Raw genomic sequence first — 20764 nt, 5'->3', positions numbered from 1 at the left:
TAATGAACAAATAAATTGGAGAGGGGATAAAATTCCTCCCTACAGTAGAACAACCACTATTAAATATAGAATAATGGGAGAATTAGAAAATCATCAAACTTTCAAACTAATAATTAATTGATTTAGGCAAAAATCAACAATGGATACAAAAACTAGTAGGTGAAATTTTTATGAAAAATAGGATATTCATATAGTATCTATGTATTTTTCACATTACTTATTTTATTACAAAGGGGAAAAAACAGTAACTTTAGGAAATTGTAAGCCACTCTTTGGACCAAAGGATTAAATTTGGCAATAATGAGACAATAATGGGACATTGCATCCTTCCTCATAAGATGCCGTAAGTGCATAACTGAATTTAATTATAAGAAAATATCAAGCGCACACAATTTGTGAGAACTTTTATAAAATAACTGGTCTATACACTTCAAAAATATTACAGAGCACAGAGCTGTGGAGTCAGGAGGTCCATTACCAGTTCTTCCACTTACAAGGAACTGATCTTGATCTTCTACTAGTCATTTAAGGATTCTGTACCTCACTTCTTTCATAGATAAAACTGAGAGAATAAAGGTTACCTGTAGTGAGGGAAAAAATAATGCCACCAAAGACTAAGAAATTTTGTGGAACTACTCAATTCTGAAGGAGACTTAAGTTACATGACAACTAAATTCAATAGGGGATCTGGATTGAATGCTGGTTAGAGACACCGGAACAGTTGATGAAATTGCAATCACTGTGTTGTATCAGAATTAAAATTTCTTAATTTGGTAACTGTACTATGGTTATGTAAGAGAATATCTTACTCTCAGGAAATGAGCCCTCAAGTATTAACAGGTGAAAGTACATAATTTGGGAGACTGAGTGGCTCAGTTGGTTAAGCCACTGCCTTCGCCATTGGCTCAGGTCATGATCTTGCAGTCTCGGGATAGAGCCCCACGTGGGGCTCCAGGCTCCATGGGGAGTCTGCTTCTTCCTCTGACCTTCTTCTCTCTCAAATAAATAAATAAATAAATAAAATATATATTTTTAAAAAGTACATAATGAGGGGCGCCTGGGTGGCTCAGTGGGATAAAGCCTCTGCCTTCAGCTCAGGTCATGATCTCAGGGTCCTGGGATCGAGTCCCGCATTGGGCTCTCTGCTCGCCAGGGGGCCTGCTTCCTCCTCTCTCTGCCTTCCTCTCTGCCTACTTCTGATCTGTCTCTGTGAAAGAAATAAATACAATCTTTAAAAAAAATAAAAAGTACATAATGTTTGCAAGTTACTCTCAAATGGTTCAGAACTGCCCCCCCATAAAGAGAGAGAGAGAACACGTGTGGCAAAATATTATCCAAGTGGTGAACCTTGGCAATAGGTGTTTAGGTGTTCTCCCTCCACCACCAATATTTTATAATGAAAATATCCAAACATACAGAAAAAGTGAAATAATTGTACTCTGAACACCACCATCAAGATTCTAAAATCGATTCATTGCATTTGCTTTATCACGTATTTAACCACATAATTACGATTTTATTTTACTATTCTAGCAACTTTTCTCTAAATCTCAAAATTAAAAGTTAAACAAATTAGTATACAGTAGTAGACAAAAAATTAGAGAAGCGAAGGAACTTCGGGGGACTCAAAAGAACTGGTAGTGTGGAGCGAGACACAAGTTCAGACCTCTGAAACACCAACTTGAAGCTACTGCCTTTGATGATTCCGTCTAAGATCAGTGTATCGGCTGTCTCCTGTACAACCCTAATCCTGGCTGCAAGGTTCTTCAGTAAATACCGACAAACCTCACTTACAAAGCGTGAAACTACATTTCCCAAAAGCCTTTATCTTTCCTGTCTGTAAAGAGGATTACAATTTCTATAGGCTGGAGTTTTTTTTTTTTTAAAGAGGTCTCGCGATATTTCATTAAATTTCATTAAAGAGCCCAGCCGAAAGCCATTTTGTTTTTCAGGGCTTTTTGCAAGGCGACTTGGTACCAAGTTGTAGCAAAGCGGAAGCTGTAGTTGCTCGGTTCTGTTTTCACCTTCAGGATGTTTCCCATGGCCAGAACCGCTCTACGTCGTCTCCGAGGTAAGCAAAAATTGTGAGCAAATAATTTCCAACCGCCTTTTACACGTTTGTCTTAGTGGTTTCTCGTGCCCTTTCCCTCCTCCTGCATCGTGACTTTCTAATTCTAAATGCGCTGTCTCCCGCCTCGCCCCGAGTAGTTGAGAAGCTGTCCTTAGCATTAACTTAATCACCCCGTGTTTCTGTTTTGGTTCCTAGCTCACTTTCTGTCACCAGAGTCGTAGCATAGCCCTGTTTTTTGTTTTTTGTTTTTGCATTTTACGTTCACTTATCTACGATTTCAGGGAAGGAGGTTCTTCGTGGACACTATTCATTCCTTCAGTAATTTCATAAATTTTTAGCTTTGGGAGTATATTCACCCCCAGTGAACTTCCTCTCCAATAACTGTAACTAACGGAAGGAAACTGGAAATCTAGCTCTTTCATTGCAAGGAGACAACCCTAGTGGTGGCCCTGCAGCTTTTATGTTGTTTGTTGGTTATTAAATGAGTATTAGCTTATTCGAAAACAGTTGTAATTTTTTTTCTTATCTAAGAGTTTGGCAGGTAAAAGGGAATTTTGAGACCAGCCTTATGTATTGAGAATGCACTAGATTGGAAAGAGAAAATTCATTTCCGTACTGGATTTGCAGTGAAGGTGACCTTGAGTAACTTGAGCAAGCAGTTTTACATTGAAAGTGACCTTAAGCAATTACCATTTAGCGTCCTTAAACCTGTTTTTACTTCTACAGAGACATTAGTGGTATTACTAGATTGTGTTCTAAACACTCAAGTAGCTTTGACAGTCACCAAAAAAATAGTTGCCCAACTGGGTTTTCAATATTCCAAAAGTCACATCTGTTATCTCTTTCCCTTTGGGCAAATAATTTTTTCTGAACCTAATTTTCCTGCTTTGTAAAACATAGGGTTAGTAAATATTTACTACCTCATACAATTCTTGGGGATACCAGTTGGTTGTAACCAAACCATTTCTTGTTACAGAAGAGAAGTCTAAAGAAATCCACTTTGGTGATTGAATTTTGGTGAACTGAATTTTAAGGTCATGAGATGTTGCAGAATTGTTTGGTAATTTTAATTTATTTGCCCTTTGAGCAGGTAGGGCCTTGTACATTAGGAAAGGGAATTTTTTTTTAACCAATGTGGAATTCACACGCTCACTTTTTAACTGCTCTAGAGCAGAATATATTGTGAAATGTTTGTAAATTTGCTCATCCCAAGTGTGTCTAAAGGTGAAAAGAAAACCTATAAGGCAGTTAGGAGAAGAAATTATTAATGGTCAAATAACTATTCTGAAATAACCCACTGTATCACATAGAAGCCATTATATTCTTAAATGCTAGTGAATGGGCAACATTGCTCTTTCTGTCTGTCTGTCTTTCTTCCTTTTGCTGTTTTTTAAAAACTATGCTTTCTATTACAGGGGCGCCTGGGTAGCTCAGTCCGTTAAGCTTCCAGTCCGAGGTTTCAGCTAGTCTGTGGTCTCAAGGGTCTTGGGATCCTCTGAAGTTAGGGTCCTGGGATCCTCTGAAGTTAGGCTCCTTTGGACTCAGCCTGGAGTCTGTTTCTCTCCCTCTGCACCTCCTCCCCAGCGCTCTTTCTCTCAAATAAATAAATCTTAAAAAGAAAAAGATACATGTTTTCTATTATGTAAGTACCATTTGAGCCTCTAAAACAGTTAGGATCGGGTCGCCTAGGTGGCTCAGTGAGTTGAGTGTTTGCCTTCCGCGGAGGTCATGATCTCAGCGCCCTTGGATGGAGCCTCCAGTCCTGTTCCTTGCTCCGTGGGGAGTCTGCTACTCTCTTTGTCTCCCCCGCCACTCCTGGCCACCGCGCCTTCTCTCTCTCTCAAATAAAGTCTTAAAAAATATGATAAGAATCTGTTACTTAGAAGGAAAAAAGAATCTTGAAATACACATTTTTGCAGTCTTGGCTCTTTGCCAAGCTTTCCTGAGAGCCCAAGAGGCAGTTTGAAAACTTACTCTATTAAAATAATAGTAAAGCAAAGTTTTAATGTCATTCTGCTCAAAAACTTTTGCCTCAACCGAAAAAGTGGCCCTTCATTATCCTTTCTGGTTTTATCCCTATTACTTGTCTATATACCTCGTCCTTCAACCAAACATAATTGGTTTTCTAGTATACTGGGCTTTTTTCTCCACCTTTTTTTTTTTTTTCAGATTTCCCCTTCCTACATCTACATAACCAAATCCTACTTGGTGTTCAGAGTACTTAGCTAATATTCTACTTTTTTGTATTACGGTGATTTGTGTATAGATGTCTCATACCCTCCTCTAGATTGGAGGTTACTTGAAGACAGGGTCTGTGTCTTACACATTTTCATGTACCCTATTTCTTTTAGCATAGTGTTGTATTCATCAGTAATTATTTTTTGAAGATTTTATTTATTTGGGAGAGCATGAGAGAGAGAGAGAAAGAGAGAGAGAGAGATATCTCTAGAGGGGGAGGGGCAAGGGAGCAGCAGAATCCCTGCTGAGCAGGGAGCCTGACTTGGGACTGGATCCCAGGATCATAGAACCCTAATCTGAGTTGAAGGCAGACACAACTGCCTGAGCCACCCAGGCACCCTCATTAGTAATTTTTTTTTTAAATCAGCATTACTCTAGTTTTTGGAGGGGTTTTTTTTTTTGCAGTTTTATGGTGATAAACATTAAGTATGCTTTAATTTGAAATTCTTTTGAGTTTACCCTTTTATGTTGTAAGTTGCTGAGCACTGCAGAGTAAACTAGTGAAAATTTAAGTCCTAAATATTCAAATTAATGAGTAAGAGCCAAGGTACAGAGGTTTATAGTGAATGTTACTGACATCACCTTTACTGTTTTATCCACCAAGATTTTATTACAAAAATCTTCAGACATAGAGAAAATTTGGAAGAATTTTAGGATACATACACTGCACTGCATAGATACAAGTATTTTGATACATTTGTTTCTCACATATCTATACATGTGTCAAATTACATTAATTTTGATGCATTTAAAGTATACTACTATGCTTTTAGCTACAGTATGTTTTAACATTGTGTTGAACCTCAAAGGACTAGAAATTTAACATCCTGTTGCTTCCCTGATTAGCAATATCAATTACATGTTCTTTTCCTTATAATTGATAGATATGCTTCTGTATTTCCTTTTTTTTTTTTTTTAAGTTCAAAGCATCCCACAAACAGTGGCAAGGCAGAGCCACCAGAAAAGGACACCTGATTTCCATGACAAATATGGTAATGCCATATTAGCTAGTGGAACCACTTTCTGTATTGCTGTGTGGGCATATGTAAGTACTGTTGATTGATAATTTTCTTTATTAGATAATTTTCATTCCTGTTTATTTTATGTATTCAAAATGCTTTCACAGAGTAGTATACATTTCTAGTTGGGAGGGACTTCAGAGATTTTCTGATGTGATTACCTATCCAGTGCAGGAATTTCTTCCATAGCATTAAGCATTCATATTCTACCCATCATTTTCTTTTTTTCTTTTTTTTAAAGTAATCTGTACACCCAGCATGGAGTTTGAACTCACAACCTGAAATCAGGAGTTATAAGCTCCGCCGTTTGAGCCAGCCAAATGCACTAACCATCATTTTCTTTCAACAAGAAATTCTGATTCCATTTCCATGTATCATCCATTAGCTACTAGAAACCAAAGATACTTGAAAATTAGATACTACTTTCCTGGATCTTCTCTTTCAAATTAAACATCCTTAGTTCTGTTAATCACTTTTTGTTACATATTTTCCAGGGTTTTCACCATCTTGGATCACCTTCTTTCACTTAATTGGTGTCTTTTCTAAAATTCTGCCCGCAGAACTGAGTAAATTTCTGATGGATGAGGTGTACAATGACTTGCTTTCATTTTTTTAGTTTTTTACATCTTAACATTTAAGTTTTCTTACCAGTTGATGTACTTACTGGTTAAAAGTAGGATAAATATATAAGTTGCTCTTAGAGATATCTATTAATCTTGCCTTAATACACAAAAATATTTATTCATGGGGCTTTTCATTCTTGTTTTAACCTTCCTTAAATACACAGGTAAAATACGTGTATGTATTTAGAAGAGTGATTAGATGTTGAACAAATGTGTGGTCAGGGGCACTTTGGAGGTTGTGTTCCTTGATGAAAAGATACTATAAAATTGTTCTTTTACAGTATTTAGATAGTTGTGGTGGAGTGAAGCAGTGTTTGAGGAGGTAGTAGAGAAATGTGAAGTAAAAATTGGAATTAATGAAATTAAAAATTCAATTGTTCAGTCATACTGGCTGCATTTCAGTTGCTCAGTAGCAATATTTGGCTCTTGTGTTAGACAATGAAGATCTAGACATTTCTTGCATCTCAGGAAGTTCTATTAAACAGTACTGGTCTAGAGAATTAGGACAGGAATTAGCTTTGGCCTACATGGAGGAGGCACTATATCCCAGCTGAATTTCTGTGTGTTTTTAACCTGTAGAGTAGAATATTTTTGTCACTTTTAAGAAATAGTCTCCAAGGGAGAGTAGACTCTAGTTTAAACATTTATAACTAATAGCATTTTAATTCTTACAGACAGCAACACAAATTGGAATAGAATGGAACCTGTCCCCTGTTGGCAGAGTCACCCCAAAGGAATGGAGAGATCAGTAATCATCCCAGTTGGTGTAATACTGAATTGTTTCAAAACCAACTCATAACTGATGCCAAATAAAAACACTCTGCACCCCATTAAAATATGGCATGATTGAAGAAATAAAGTACATTTGAAACCACTGTTGTCAGTTTGTTTATTTCTTTTGTAATGAAACTAAGCCTGATCACTTTTCATGTATTTAACCTTAAGTGTTACTATTTAAGTCAGATTCTTTACAATTTCTTAAATTTTTCTTTCTGAGATAATATGAAAGTAAAATCTAGCTGTCACTTGGAAGTCAACTTTATAGTAGCCTGAAATTACAGTTCTTGAATAACTGATCACAGAATTAATTTAGGTCATCTTTGAGTGTCCAGATACTGATTATGCCTACTACTTTCATCTCTAATCTATGTTTATATTTGTAGTTGTTACTAGGGCCTTTTTACTCCTGCCAAGAGAACTTGGGGTGTCACCAGACCCAAGGAAGACTGGTCCTGTCAAATGAACTCTTAGAATGTCTGAAGATTAGCTAGCCCTTTGGCTCCATTGGCACATTTATCTTCGAGCTTTGGGTCTTCCATTATATTTATTTAGGATGCTTATGATGCTATTAAAGAAAGGATCTTTCAAATACAGTTTATTGGTGTTAACCTCTGCTGTTGACTTTGTTAATTACACCAACTTTTTGATACATGTATTATCCTGAATCCAGTATGACTTTGGATTTTGTATGTAAGATGCTAAGTGAAGAAAACATCTATACCATGTACTTCAGTACTTCTTTGTCTGAAGGTGTAAAAAGCCTCATGTTTGTTGATAGTAGCTCAAATACGCAGAAAATGAAATTTCAGTGGAGTAATCTATGTTAGCTGAATTAGAGATTCCTGAGTTCACTTACATATATAACAAGTTATGAGGTAAATGGCTTTTAGGACTCTCCAAATTAACCTGGTATAGAAAGGATTTATGCATTACCAAACATTTGAAAGATTTGTACTTATTACATGAAATACTAGAAGAATGCTTTCATGGCAATATTTTTCTCATTAAATGCATCAAAGCCAGTAAGTAATTTCACTGAGTAGGAAAAGTTGAATGTTCTTGCAAAATAAGTGCATTGCAAGATTAGTAACTACACGACTGCTGATATTTGATAAAATTCGAACACTTTATTTTTTTTAAAGATTTTATTTATTTGATAGACAGAGATTACATGTAGGCAGAGAGGCAGGCAGGGAGAGAGGGGGAATCAGGCTCCCCGCTGAGCAGAGAGCCAGATGTGGGGCTCGATCCCAGGACCCTGAGACCATGACCTGAGCCGAAGGCAGAGGCTTTAACCCACTGAGCCACCCAGGCGCCCCTGAACACTTTATATCATATTTAGGAAGTATGTTTAAATAGGACTGAAGTGTTCAAATGCATGTAACCCAGAGATGTGATTAAGCAAAAATAAACACTTGTCTTTAAGGAAGTTTCAATGGTCATTAGATTATTTACCTTTTTATTCCTGAACTGGCATTACTGACGACTACAAGTGATTTTCAATATGATTTGTACCACTTCTGTCAGGTAAGTGATAATTGTCAGCTATTACAGGCAAAAAAGTATGTATGACCTTTAAAATAGTCTATTTAGGGGCGCCTGGGTGGCTCAGTGGGTTAAGCCGCTGCCTTCGGCTCGGGTCATGATCTCAGGGTCCTGGCATCGAGTCCCACATTGGGCTCTCTGCTCAGCATGGGGCCTGCTTCCCTTCTTCTCTATCTGCCTGCCTCTGTCTACTTGTGTTCTCTGTCTGTCAAATAAATAAATAAAATCTTAAAAAAAATAGTCTATTTGTCCATTTGCCAATATATATGTTGCTTTGTGTGATAAAACTTGGTGGTGGTAGTTGGTTTTTTGCAGGCTTTTAAAGCTTAATTTGTAGTTAATCTTGTCCTGATCAGTAATTCTAAAACTACCTCAGGCATGGCCAGAAATGAAGCAGTACTATAAGTCTAAATTAGTGTCATCACAATGTTCTGACCTTGCAGCTTTCCTAATGTACAGAGTCAAAATTTTATCCTTTCACAAATACACTCAATTTATCCCCAAACACATTGCTGAGAGTTTTAATATTTAGGGTGGGAAGGTTGTCAAATTAGTCTTCCTATCAAAAATCTGTACATTTGAAGAATTTAGGTAAGTGACTTTAGAAGCATTGCCAATCCTTTAAATGTTACTTGTTGGAGGGCTATCACATATATTTTTTTAAAAATAAGGGTGAAGATCATAAATACTATTCTTAACTAAGTTAAATTACTATGTGTTTTCTGGTTTTTTTTTTAAGATTTTATTTATTTGACAGAGATCACAAATAGGCAGAGAGACATTCAGAGAGAGGAGGAAGCACGCTGAGCCGAGAGCCTGATGTGGGGCTCGATCCCAGGACCCTGGGATCATGACCTGAGCCAAAGGCAGAGGCTTTAACCCACTGAGCCACTCAGGCACCCCTGTTTTCTGTTCTTTTAAGTTCATTAAACTAGGCTCTTTGGTGGGTCAGTTGGTTGGGTGGCTGACTCAGGGTTGTGAGATCAAGACCCAGATTGGGCTCTGCTCGGTTTGAAGTCTGCTTGAGGGTTCTTTCTCATTCCCCTCCTCAGGCTCACTTGGGTGTTCACTCTCTCAAATCTTAAATTCATTAAACTTATTTAGCACTAGGTACTATAATAATTACAGAGGTACAGATAATGTGCCTTCACCCTTGTGACTGATAACTTCATTGGAGATTAAAAAAAATATTTTTAATTTATTTTTTATTTTTTTATAAACATATAATGTATTTTTTATCCCCAGGGGTACAGGTCTGTGAATCGCCAGGTTTACACACTTAACAGCACTCACCATAGCACATAACCTCCCCAATGTCCATAACCCCACTCCCCCCAGCAACCCTCTGTTTGTTTTGTGAGATTAAGAGTCACTTACGGTTTGTCTCCCTCCCAATCCCATCTTGTTTCATTTATTCTTTTCCTACCCCCTTAACCCCCCATGTACCATCTCCACTTCCTCATATCAGGGAGAGCACATGGTAGTTGTCTTTCTCCGATTGACTTATTTCACTAAGCATGATACCCTCTAGTTCCATCCACGTCGTCGCAAATGGCAAGATTTCATTTCTTTTGATAGTATTTCTCATAGTATTCCATTGTATATATATACCACATCTTCTTTATCCATTCATCTGTTGATGGACATCTGGGTTCTTTCCATAGTTTGGCTATTGTAGACATTGCTGCTATAAACATTCAGGTGCACGTGCCCCTTCGGATCACTACGTTTGTATCTTTAGGGTAAAAACCCAGTAGTGCAATGGCTGGATCATAAGGTAGTTCTATTTTCAACTTTTTGAGGAACTGCCATGCTGTTTTCCAGAGTGGTTGCACCAGCTTGCATTCCCACCAACGGTGTAGGAGGGTTCCCCTTTCTCTGCATCCTCGCCAGCATCTGTCATTTCCTGACTTGTTAATTTTAGCCATTCTGGCTGGTGTGACGTGATATTGTGGTTTTGATTTGTATTTCCCTGATGCCGAATGATGTGGAGCACTTTTTCATGTGTCTGTTGGCCATCTGAATGTCTTTGCAGAAATGTCTGTTCATGTCTTCTGCCCATTTCTTGGTTGGATTATTTGTTCTTTGGGTGTTGAGTTTGCTAAGTTCTTTATAGATTTTGTACACTAGCCCTTTATCTGATATGTCGTTTGCAAATATCTTCTCCCATTCTGTCAGTTATCTTTTGGTTTTGTTGACTGTTTCCTTTGCTGTGCAAAAGGTTTTGATCTTGATGAAATCCCAATAGTTTATTTTTGCCTGAATGCAAACATTTAACTGACAGAGCTATCCAGGTGTCCCATGTGATGTAATTTTTAAGATTTTAAATTTGGGGTTGAAATTGTGACTTAAGGTTGTGCACGTTTATTGGCAATTACAACTTAATGGCTGGGAAATTTAGTAGTCCTGAAGATATGTATGTGGATGGGTACAGAGGGGAAAGGAATAATTCTTTGTGAAATACTTAATTGTAGGCCTAAAATTTAGATCTCTGGGCAATTTTAAATATTGCCTGTCAAAGCTTAGTAGGAATTTGACAATAGGTGGGGTATAATTGGTTTACTTAACACTTAAATATGGTTAGTGTATGCCACTTTCCTAAGCCTTTTACAAATAGTATTTTAATATTTATCCTTTATGTATCATTTTGAGTTTGGCAACATTATTAGACTTGGGGGTGCCTGGGGCATCTGCCTTAGGCTCAGTTCAGGACCACAGGGTCCTGGGATCCTATCTTGCTCCTCGAGATGTCCGCGTCTGCTTCTCCTCCCTAGGTCTCTTTCAGAGCATGCCGGTGCTTGCTCTCTCTTTCTCTCTCACAAACAAATAAAGTCTATGTAAAAAAGACTTGATACTTATGGCAACCTTGTTCAAACAGTTCCAGCTGAAAATATAATTAATTTCCCCATACATCTCATGACAGATATTCAATTTAAGGCAATACGAAAAGACCGCATCTCACTTTGAATTTAGTGAGATGGCCTGTTCCTCTTACTATTAATATTAATTGTTTTAAAAATCTTAGGATTTTGCTATTTTTTAAAATGTGAAAATGGGAAGACAGGATTAAAAATACATTTTTCTCAAATGCTTTCTGTATCATTTATTGCATCATAGACATTTTATGCATCTCATTTCTTTCTAAACTCATGGCGGTAGATACTCTAATAATTCTTTGCATCCTTGGAATCCTCTAGGTTTTCAAGATGATGGACAAGCGAATGGATAAATGGACAAGTGGTTCAAAGCTTTAGATTGGCGATATGAAGGTAATGTGAGGTGAGATACCTGTCCCAACCCCAATATATACATAAAGATTATGAATAAGAAGTCCAATTTTTTTGAGATAATTTTTGAATGGAGGGATGAGTGCAAGTTCATAGTTCTGGCATTTGCATTTGGAGTTAGGCTATAGAGTAACATCATCCCGTTAATTTCATGCTGAGAAAGGCTGAACTATGCAGAAGATGATTTACAAAGACGTCTATGGTACTTAATGGCTCGAGGTTGGGAAACTACAGATGACACAGGTTTTGGTGGGATTTTGTTTTGTTTTGTTTTGTTTTTGGTGGTGGGAGGAAGGAGGCGTCTCTGCCGCGCCAAAGATCTCCACGCGAGGGTGCGTGTCAACTCAGGGGCAGCAGGGGGCGGGAGAAGCTCAACTCCGGGGCTCTTGTCCCTCTTCACGTGACGCGTCCCTTTCTTGCATCTCAGGCCCTGCTTCCGGCCTGGGCGTCACCCGGAAGTAGGGGGAGTGAGGAAAGGACGGGTAAAGGCCGCAGGCTCGGGCGGCGGTGGGTGGAGGAAGAGAAGCCGTGGGAGTGCCGCCGCCACAGCCGCTGCCGACGCCACCGCGGCCGCTGTCCCCGACGCCGCCGCCCCCCTTCCCACGGCGCCACTACTGTTTCTTCTCCTTGTGTGTGAGATTGGTACCTGCGCGTGGATCTGCCTTTGCCACGGGGCTGCGTAGCTCGTGAGGTTTCAGCATAGGAAAGGAAAACCAGGTACGTCCTATATGGGCTCCCTGTTGTCCCCTTCTACTGGAGAGGTGTTCTGTACCGTCAGTCTCTACTACCGAGCGTAGCGGGGTTATTTTAAACAAGACAGTCTCCAAACTCTCACTTCTTCACAACTCTGGTATTTACCACACTTAGTTTTACCTTCCCAGCAGGGGATAATGGAGGGGAGATTGAGTCCTGACCCGTGTCACTTTTCTTGTACTCTTCTGGGAAAGTGCCCTGATCATCCAGTGGCCTATGTTACCCAATTAGTTGAAGGTACAAGAAGGTCCGTACCGGTATTGGAAGTCATATGGACTGAAGACCATTAATGAAATGATGTAAAGAAATATATTTTGCTTTTTGCTTTCTCTTGGAGCATAAGCTAAACTGAGAGAACACTCTCGTTTCCATTTCATTTTGTTCATTCTGCCTCCTTCCCTGTAAAGTTATTCTCCATCCCTGCAGCACCTTTATCTTTGACACTTTGTTGTAGACGTTGGGTTTATCCTAAGCACCAACAGCTCTTTTGTTTCACAAGTTCCTATTTTTAGCATCTGATTTTTGTTTTAGAGTGTGTTCATCTACAGTAATAGGGTTTTGTATTGAGTCTTAATGTGTGCAGGACATTGAATTTGGTGATATTGAGATGTGGGGTGGTAGGGGGTATGCACAAGAAACAGCACAGAGTCTCTGATCTCAAATGAGTTTGCAGTCAAGTTAATTGAGTTCAGTTATGAAGACAGTGGGTTCTAGCAGCCCCACTAATTGAATAGACTGCTTATTTCATCCTTTTTATTTATTAACTTTTCAAAAGATTTATTTATTTGAGAGAGAGAGAGAGAGATTGATTGAGCAAACATGCAAGCAGGGAGAGGAGTAAAGGGAGAGGGACAAGCAGATTCTGTGCTGAATTCAGGGCCCAGCCTGAGGTGGGGCTGCATTTGTGACCCTGAGATCCTGACCTGAGCCAAAAATCAAGAGTCCATTGCTTAACCAAGTGATTCACCCAGGTGCCTCTCTCATCCTTTTTAAAGGATATTTTGAACAGAGATTTTATTTTTAAAACTTTCTTGTGTTATGTTCATGATATGAGAGAGTGCTTTTTGACTGGAGGGTCTCACAGTGCAGTAGGAAAGACAGATACACCCTCCCAGTCTCACTAACATTGTTTGTTAGAGAAAGTGTTATGAGAGTTCAGGGAAGGTAGCATTTGAGGTGGGCCTTGAAAATGGATAGGATTTAACTTTGTAGGAATGGACGTAGGGGAGGGCAGCCCAAGTAGAAAAAAAAATATGAGCAAAGGCTTGGGGGCCTGGAAAGATGCTGGACATGCAACAACATACTGTACATAAACACCCCTATTTCTAACACAGCCACAGCCTCTAAGATAGTACTATTAAAGGGAAAAAAAATACAGACTCTAAAACTGGTAAGCTTAGAACCATATACAGCTACCCTCCAGCCAATAAAAAAGCTTATATATAGAAAAAATACATGAAATGACAAAAGAGTGTTAATGTATGAGATTTAATTCTGATGTAAACTCAAATTTAAAAAAAATAAAGCTTTCTATATATTTTTTATTTAGGCTTTTATTTTAATTCCAGTTAGTTAACATAAAGTAGTATATTAGTTTCAGGTGTATAATACAGTGATCCAGCACTTCCATACATCATCAAGACAAGTGCACTCCTTAACCTCCTCCCTTCTGGTAACCATCAGTTCTCTATAATTAAGATTTATCTCTTCCTTTTTTCCTTTTAAGGTTTGTCTTAACCTTAGACAAACCCAAGATTTGTCTCTTGATTTGTCTCTCCCTTTTTCCTTTTAAATCTTGCTATATTTTAATTCTTATTGACTGTTATGACTTAAATGTAATTTGGAATCAATTTTTAAATTGCTGGGAATGAATAACATTATCTGACGCCAGAAGCTGTTCCAGCATTTTCTCAAGGAATTTATGCATTTCCTTTTCTCCTCCGAATTGATTTCTCTACTAGTCTTCTTAACCTGATAGAAACTATTCTTTTCCATTCTTAGTCTTGAAAAGATCTTGATTCTTGGCCTCTAGGTAGGGCTAGAGTAAACACAAATCCCTCCAAAGCGTAGGTTAACATCTCTGATCTCTAATGCAGAAGGTTGTTTTTCCTTGAAAAATGCATGAAGTAGCAGAATTTATATGAAAATGAGAGAGCATGATGAGCAAAAATAACCAACTAACACATTACAATCTTTACTTCTGTGAGCGCTTTAAGGCAACACATTCCTTTTGTAAATGCCTCATTATAGTTTCTTTTATCTATATATTTAAAAATACTTGAAAAACTTTAATCAAGACTTTTTACACATCCTAATGAGTGAAAATAATGTTCATTTGACAGTTGGGAAATTAAATTGTGAGGACAGATTTGTTTGAGGTGATACAGGTACTGGAACAGGTGGGAATAATATATGGGAGTTTCGTCTTAAAATTCCCTCTACTCATCTTTGTTAAAGGTTTAACAGAGTTTTGCTTTTAAATTGTGATCTTCTTAGGACATAAATCAAAATATGGATGGGGGAGTGGGCAGGAAAGACAGGCCACAGGCCTATTTTGGTTCAATTTACTATCTCAGCAATCATGATTTTTACTTATAAATCTCAGTCTTCAGATTGATTGAATGTGGTATAACTTGCTTACTTACTTGGTAAAGTAGTATGGCAAGAAAATTATCACAATACTTTTAGAATGTGTTTCTTTAAAGTGAAAGGGCAGGATCTCTCTGGTTTCATAAATATGTTGCTAGTTTCTCCAGCACTGTTAGAAAATTGAAGTGATTTTCATATCTCTGTGGGATTAAATGTGTGGGGTATTGGTAGATTACACTAGTTTTCACAGATATTTCTTTCCTTGAAGGGAATGAGGATAAAATGTCCCCATTTTGAGCCATTTTAATTTTGTTTCATGCTTTCTGTCCACATTTAGGATTATACAGCTATGTTTTTTAAAACCTATTTTTACTACATAATTCCCTAGTACAGAAGTTCAATTTTCCAGACCTATACTCAGGAGTACATTTACATAATTTACTAATTGAAATTAATGGGTTATTTCACATCTTAGGGAAATTGTTTTAACTTGGCTATTTAACCTTAGTTGATTTTGTTTTGGTTTAAAAAAGTATTTTGTTTTGGGACGCCTGGGTGGCTCAGTTGGTTAAGCAGCTGCCTTCGGCTCAGGTCATGATCCCAGCGTCCTGGGATCGAGTCCCACATCGGGCTCCTTGCTCAGCGGGGAGCCTGCTTCTCCCTCTGCCTCTGCCTGCCATTCTGTCTGCCTGTGCTCGCTCTCTCCCCTTCTCTCTCTCTGATAAATAAATAAAATCTTTAAAAAAAAAAGTGCTTTGATTTATGCTGTTGTAATTGTTGCTGATCCTGCTTGTGCATTTGATGTGCCAGCCAAAGACTGGGAGAGAATAATACTGGAATTACTTCCCTGCTCTACTCTGACCTGTGAGTTTGCAGGGCATTGTATAAACTTGGAATTATGAAGAAGATGGTTTTTACTCTCTTGAGTGTTCACCTGAAGTGTGCTACCTGCCATTCAGGAGAAAGCATTAAGAAGGCTTCTGTTGAGACCTGAGAAACTGTCATCAGACATATAAGAACAGGAGAAAGAACTCCACAGTGAAGAGCCCTTTAAAGAAAATTCTCAGGACTGTTTAGGAAAAATTTGTAGCTGACTCTTGGGGTCATGAGGATACTTAAGAGTTGATCCTTGAGCTAACAAAAGGTTACAAAGAGCTTGGTTATGAAGGAGTTCCAAGTGTTAATCCTTGTACTTTGTTGATCCTTGTACTTAACAATGGTAAGCAAAAAAGGGGCTATCTATTTTTTTGGTGAAAATAAGATTATTTGCTCTAAGAATTATTTTTTTAAAAGATTTTATTTATGTATTTGGCAGTGAGAGAGGGAACAAAAGCAGGGGGCGGGGGAGAGGGAGAAGCAGGCTCTCCGTCAAGCAGGGAGCCCGATGTGGGGCTCAGTCCCAGGACTCTAGGATCATGACCAGAGCCGAAGGCAGATGTTTAACGACTGAGCCACAGAGGTGCCCCTGCTCTGAGAATTCTAATTGAATTATTAAATCAATTAATAATGCTCTTAAGACATACCTGGATGGCTTACTCAGTTAAGTGTTTGACTCCTGATCTCAGCGCAGGTCTTGATCTCAGGGTCGTTAAGTTTAAGCCTTGTGTTGGGCTCCATGGAGCCTACTTTAAAAAAAAAAAGATTGACAACCTAACAGAAAAATGGAAAAATAGAAAATATAATAATGATATTAATATAAAGGATATTGTATTGATTATTAATATATTAGTAAAACGCTACTATTAATATTAAAGTATTTGTATACAACCAGTTTCCTCTTGGCCAGTAAATTCTTTCTCTTCTTTTACTATGACATTTTTTTTTTAAAGATTTTATTTATTTATTTATTTGACAGACAGAGATCACAAGTAGGCAGAGAGGCAGGCAGAGAGAGAGAGAGGGAAGCAGGCTCCCTGCTGAGCAGAGAGCCCGATGCGGGACTCGATCCCAGGACTCCGAGATCATGACCCGAGCCGAAGGCAGCGGCTTAACCCACTGAGCCACCCAGGCGCCCCTTACTATGACATTTCACTGTTAGCTCTGAATATCAGTTTTTAGTTCAGACTTACAGCCACAATAGGTTGATATTAATTTCTCTTTTTTTTTTTTAAGATTTTATTTATCTATTTGACAGAGAGAAATCACAAGTAGATGGAGAGGCAGGCAGAGAGAGAGAGAGGGAAGCAGGCTCTCTGCTGAGCAGAGAGCCCGATGCGGGCCTCGATCCCAGGACCCTGAGATCGTGACCTGAGCCGAAGGCAGCGGCCTAACCCACTGAGCCACCCAGGCGCCCTAATTTCTCTTTTTAAAAGATATTATTTACTTATTAGAGAGATTGAGGGAGCGAGTGGGAGGATGGTCAGAGGGAGAAGTGGACTCCCTTTGGAGCAGGGAGTCTGACTCTGGACTCGATTCCAGGACCCTGGGATCATGACCTGAACAGAAGGCAGATGCTTAACTGACTGAGCCACCCAGACACCCTTGGTATTATTTTCTAATCATACCTGTAAGTGGGTTTTTATGTATTAGCAATCAGATTGGTGTCCTGCGTCTTCAAGTATTGTCCATCTAAAGCAAAGTGTTTTATCTGGCTTCTCTTCTTCTAGCTAGGTGATAATAGGATGAGTTTTAGTAGCCTTAAATTCACTGTATGATGATGGAAAAAAGAATAATATATTTAGTGCAGTGTATTATTTGACCTTGAATTTAGGGTATGATTAGGATTGCATAAGAGTGTGTCTACTATGTTTATTACAAAAAAAAAATAACCCACAAGTGCCTGTTTCTTAACTTTAGGGGAACTGTTAAGTCATGGGATCTTGAATCATTTTCTTTCTTTCTTTTTTTTTTTGTGTGTGTGTGCATGTAAATGAAGGAGACCGATCCTTCCTCTGGTATGAGAAAAAAAATCTAGGACTTTGTAGTTTGCACTTTGGTAGGAGTTGAAATATTCTTTCATAGACCAAATTTGATTTCTAGACCTAGCAAGTGGCTAAGCTGAGATTTAAAGCCAGTCAGTCTGGTTTTAGAACCTTGTTCTCACCTTACCTTAAAGGAACTGTATTTTTTTAAGTACATAGACATTTGAGCAAAATTAGCTCTATTGGAATTAAGTTCCTTATTTGTCCTAAAGGGAAAAATATTTATCTTCTTTGAAAGTATGAGCAAATAGTTTACTGCCATACCACCCTGAACGCGCCCGATCTCGTCTGAAAGTATGAGCAAATAGATTTGATGATAAAATAAATTACAGTATTGGCAACTCAAAATTTCTTTGGTACATTCAAACTAAATTCATAAGTAAGGACTCATAGTTTTGTTTTAAGGTAATTACATTATTTAAAGATATGCTAAAGGACCTAATGTTTAAAATGGTGTTGGTCTTATTTTGTTTGTATTTTCTAGGTCTCCCAGGAAGAGAAAAGAAATGGTCTGTGTGTGTGTTTTTTTTTTGTAAAAGAAAGAAAAAAAGAAAAAAAATGTTTACTCAAAATATATATTTCAGACATTAGGTAAATACAAAATGATTTAACAGTACCTACCTCAGAGGATTGTCAGTGAGTTAATATATGTGAAGCCCTAATAGCAGTGCCTCGCAGGTAGTAAACACACAATAAAGTTTAGTTAACATCATTCTTTTAAAAATTATTTACAGTAAAAGTAATGTTAGCAACCTATGTAATAAAATTATAAATTATAGTTTTGTGGTACTATAAATTGGGTGCACTGTAGGAGGAATATACTAATATACAATCAGTACCTGGAAGTAATATTTAGTTTCCAAATAACACCACAGAAAATGGAAAACTCAGATTAAGAGGGCACAGTAGCCTACATTACACCTACATTTCTAAACTCATACTGACAGCTAGCAATTCAGATCACCCTGATGTAGTCTTTCTGTTTTACCACTGACAAAACTCATAACCGTCGGCTTGTATAATTAGTGAGCTACAAACTGTGGGGCCATTGAGCTTCTCTGGATTATTTCTCTAATTGCCAAATGCTGAAACATACTTTTGAATGATTTCTGAAATACAAAATATAGGCAGAGGGAAAGGCTTTGTGTAGGTCTGACCTACTCTGCAAAATAGCTGCATTCTTACAAAGTTGTATGTAAGTTGAGTTTTTATAAATTACATCAGCACACCAAGGAATACATGTTTATTGTGTGCTCGTTGTATGTCTAGTGTTTATGTGGGTTCTGTAAGATATGCAAAGAAGCATAAGGAATATGCTCCAATGTTTAACCAGAGAAAGAAGCCCAGTACCAAACAATTACAGAGAAATTAGGTATGATGCTGATTCCAAGGGTATTCAGAACTCAAAAAGAAAGTGGATATGAGTATTTGACATGTTTTTCATGGAGGAGGTGGGTTCATTTACTAAGTCAGCAGTTATTGAGTTGCTGCCATTTGCAAGGTACTGGGGATATGACTTTGTATACAACAGATGTGATCATGCTTTTCTGGAGTTTACAGATGAGTGAGGTGATAGGATTTAAATATGTGGAAGAGAGCATTCCAGGTGAGGGGACCAATCTAAACAAAATCATAGAAAGAAATGGCAATCATGGGCTATATGGCAGTGAGGGTACTTGTCTGACTGTAGTAGAGATTTTATGTTGGGGAAGAGTATTGAAAGGGATAGATGAGGGCCATCATTTGAATGCTTTGATTAGCTATTTAAGTCTGGGGAAGGTAAGGTGGGAACAGTCTTTTGGGATTAAACCTTTGACCTATGGGATCTGACCCTATCTCCAGGGAGATAGTGTCAGAATTGAGTTAAATTGTAGGACACTTAGCTGCTGTCACAGAGAATTGCTTGGTAGGGGAAAACTGTCACAAATCTGGTGCCAGAAGTGTTGTGAGTGTGATAGTAGTATGAGAGTTAAGGAGAAACATGAGAAGAAAGACTGGGTTTTCTTTTTTTTCTTTTTTTAAAATTATTTATTTGTCAGAGAGAGAGAGAACGAGCACACAGGCAGGCAGAGTGGCAGGCAGAGGGAGAAGTAGGCTCCCTGCTGAGCAAGGAGCTGGATGTGGGACTTGATCCCAGGATGCTGGGATCATGACCTGAGCCGAAGGCAGCTGCTTAACCAACTGAGCCACCTAGACGTCTCTGGGTTTTTCTAATACAGCCAGCTTTTTAATGCTTTGAGCAGGTATTTAATCTGTGGTAAATTCCTTGGATATGGTATTTTGGAGAGAGTTAGCATGCATGGATTTTGGAGTCATAGGCCTCAATTTGATCACATTTTCATTCTAATTTGTTCCCTGAATTTAGAATTTTTTTTTTTTTTTTTTTGAGAGAGTACACATGTGAGGGATGGGGCAGAGGGAGAGGGAGAGAGAAAGAATCTTAAGCAGGCTCCATGCTCAGCTTAATCTCATGACCCTGAGATCATGACCTGAGCCAAAATCAAGAGTCTTGATGCTTAACCAACTGGGTCCCTCAGGTGTCCTCTGAGTATAGAACTTTGTATTATGTTTTCTTTTCCTTTTTTAAAAAGATTTTATTTATTTATTTATTTATTTATTTGACAGACAGAGGTCACAGTTAGGCAGAGAGGCAGGCAGAGAGAGAGAAGGGGGAAGCAGACTCCCCACTGAGCAGAGAGCCCCATGTGGGGCTCGATCCCAGGAACCTGAGACCATGACCCAAGCCGAGGGCAGAGGTCCAACCCACTGAGCCACCCAGGCACCCCTGTATTGTGTTTTCTTAGTGGCACAACTATGTAAGCAACAAAATGATATTTACACAGAGCAGCTGGGATCAGTAACTGCTAGTAGCGCCAAGTAGCACTAGAGAGCAATGTGTAAATGAAGTGCCAGTGGGAAGTCCAAGAAGTCAGAAGTA

At 38.4% G+C, this 20764-nt stretch overlaps 2 protein-coding genes across 4 annotated transcripts in view; both read left to right on the top strand.

Annotated features, from left to right (window-relative positions):
* The first annotated feature begins 1884 nt into the window (after positions 1–1884).
* Positions 1885–6826, top strand: LOC101672021 (cytochrome c oxidase subunit 7B, mitochondrial). The gene is made up of 3 exons (XM_004777106.3): positions 1885–2071; positions 5230–5354; positions 6626–6826. Exons 1-3 carry the CDS (start codon positions 2032–2034, stop codon positions 6701–6703), a joined length of 243 nt encoding a protein of 80 aa, XP_004777163.1. The 5' UTR covers positions 1885–2031; the 3' UTR covers positions 6704–6826.
* Positions 6827–11479: 4653 nt separating this feature from the next.
* ATP7A (ATPase copper transporting alpha) overlaps positions 11480–20764 on the top strand; it is a 186121-nt gene continuing 176836 nt past the window's right edge. For 2 of the 3 annotated variants that reach the window (XM_004777105.3, XM_004777103.3), the window contains exon 1: positions 12004–12280. The gene's annotated coding sequence lies outside the window, so the exon portion shown is untranslated. Of the gene's footprint in view, positions 11556–12003; positions 12281–20764 lie in introns of those variants that run through there. The other variant, XM_045066214.1, reaches the window with a different exon arrangement.

The sequence above is a fragment of the Mustela putorius genome, unplaced genomic scaffold (genome assembly GCF_011764305.1).
Source record: "Mustela putorius furo isolate JIRA1106 unplaced genomic scaffold, ASM1176430v1.1 tig00003862_pilon_pilon_pilon, whole genome shotgun sequence".
Classification (NCBI taxonomy): domain Eukaryota; kingdom Metazoa; phylum Chordata; class Mammalia; order Carnivora; family Mustelidae; genus Mustela; species Mustela putorius.
This window is presented reverse-complemented; position numbering and strand designations above follow the sequence as displayed.

Excerpts from the sequence above, each read along its gene's own strand:
- LOC101672021 (XM_004777106.3), top strand. The coding sequence starts at position 2,032 with ATGTTTCCCATGGCCAGAACCGCTCTACGTCGTCTCCGAG. Across the intron at positions 2,072-5,229 it reads CGCTCTACGTCGTCTCCGAG|TTCAAAGCATCCCACAAACA; the intron begins GTAAGCAAAAAT and ends TTTTTTTTTAAG. Across the intron at positions 5,355-6,625 it reads GTATTGCTGTGTGGGCATAT|ACAGCAACACAAATTGGAAT; the intron begins GTAAGTACTGTT and ends TAATTCTTACAG.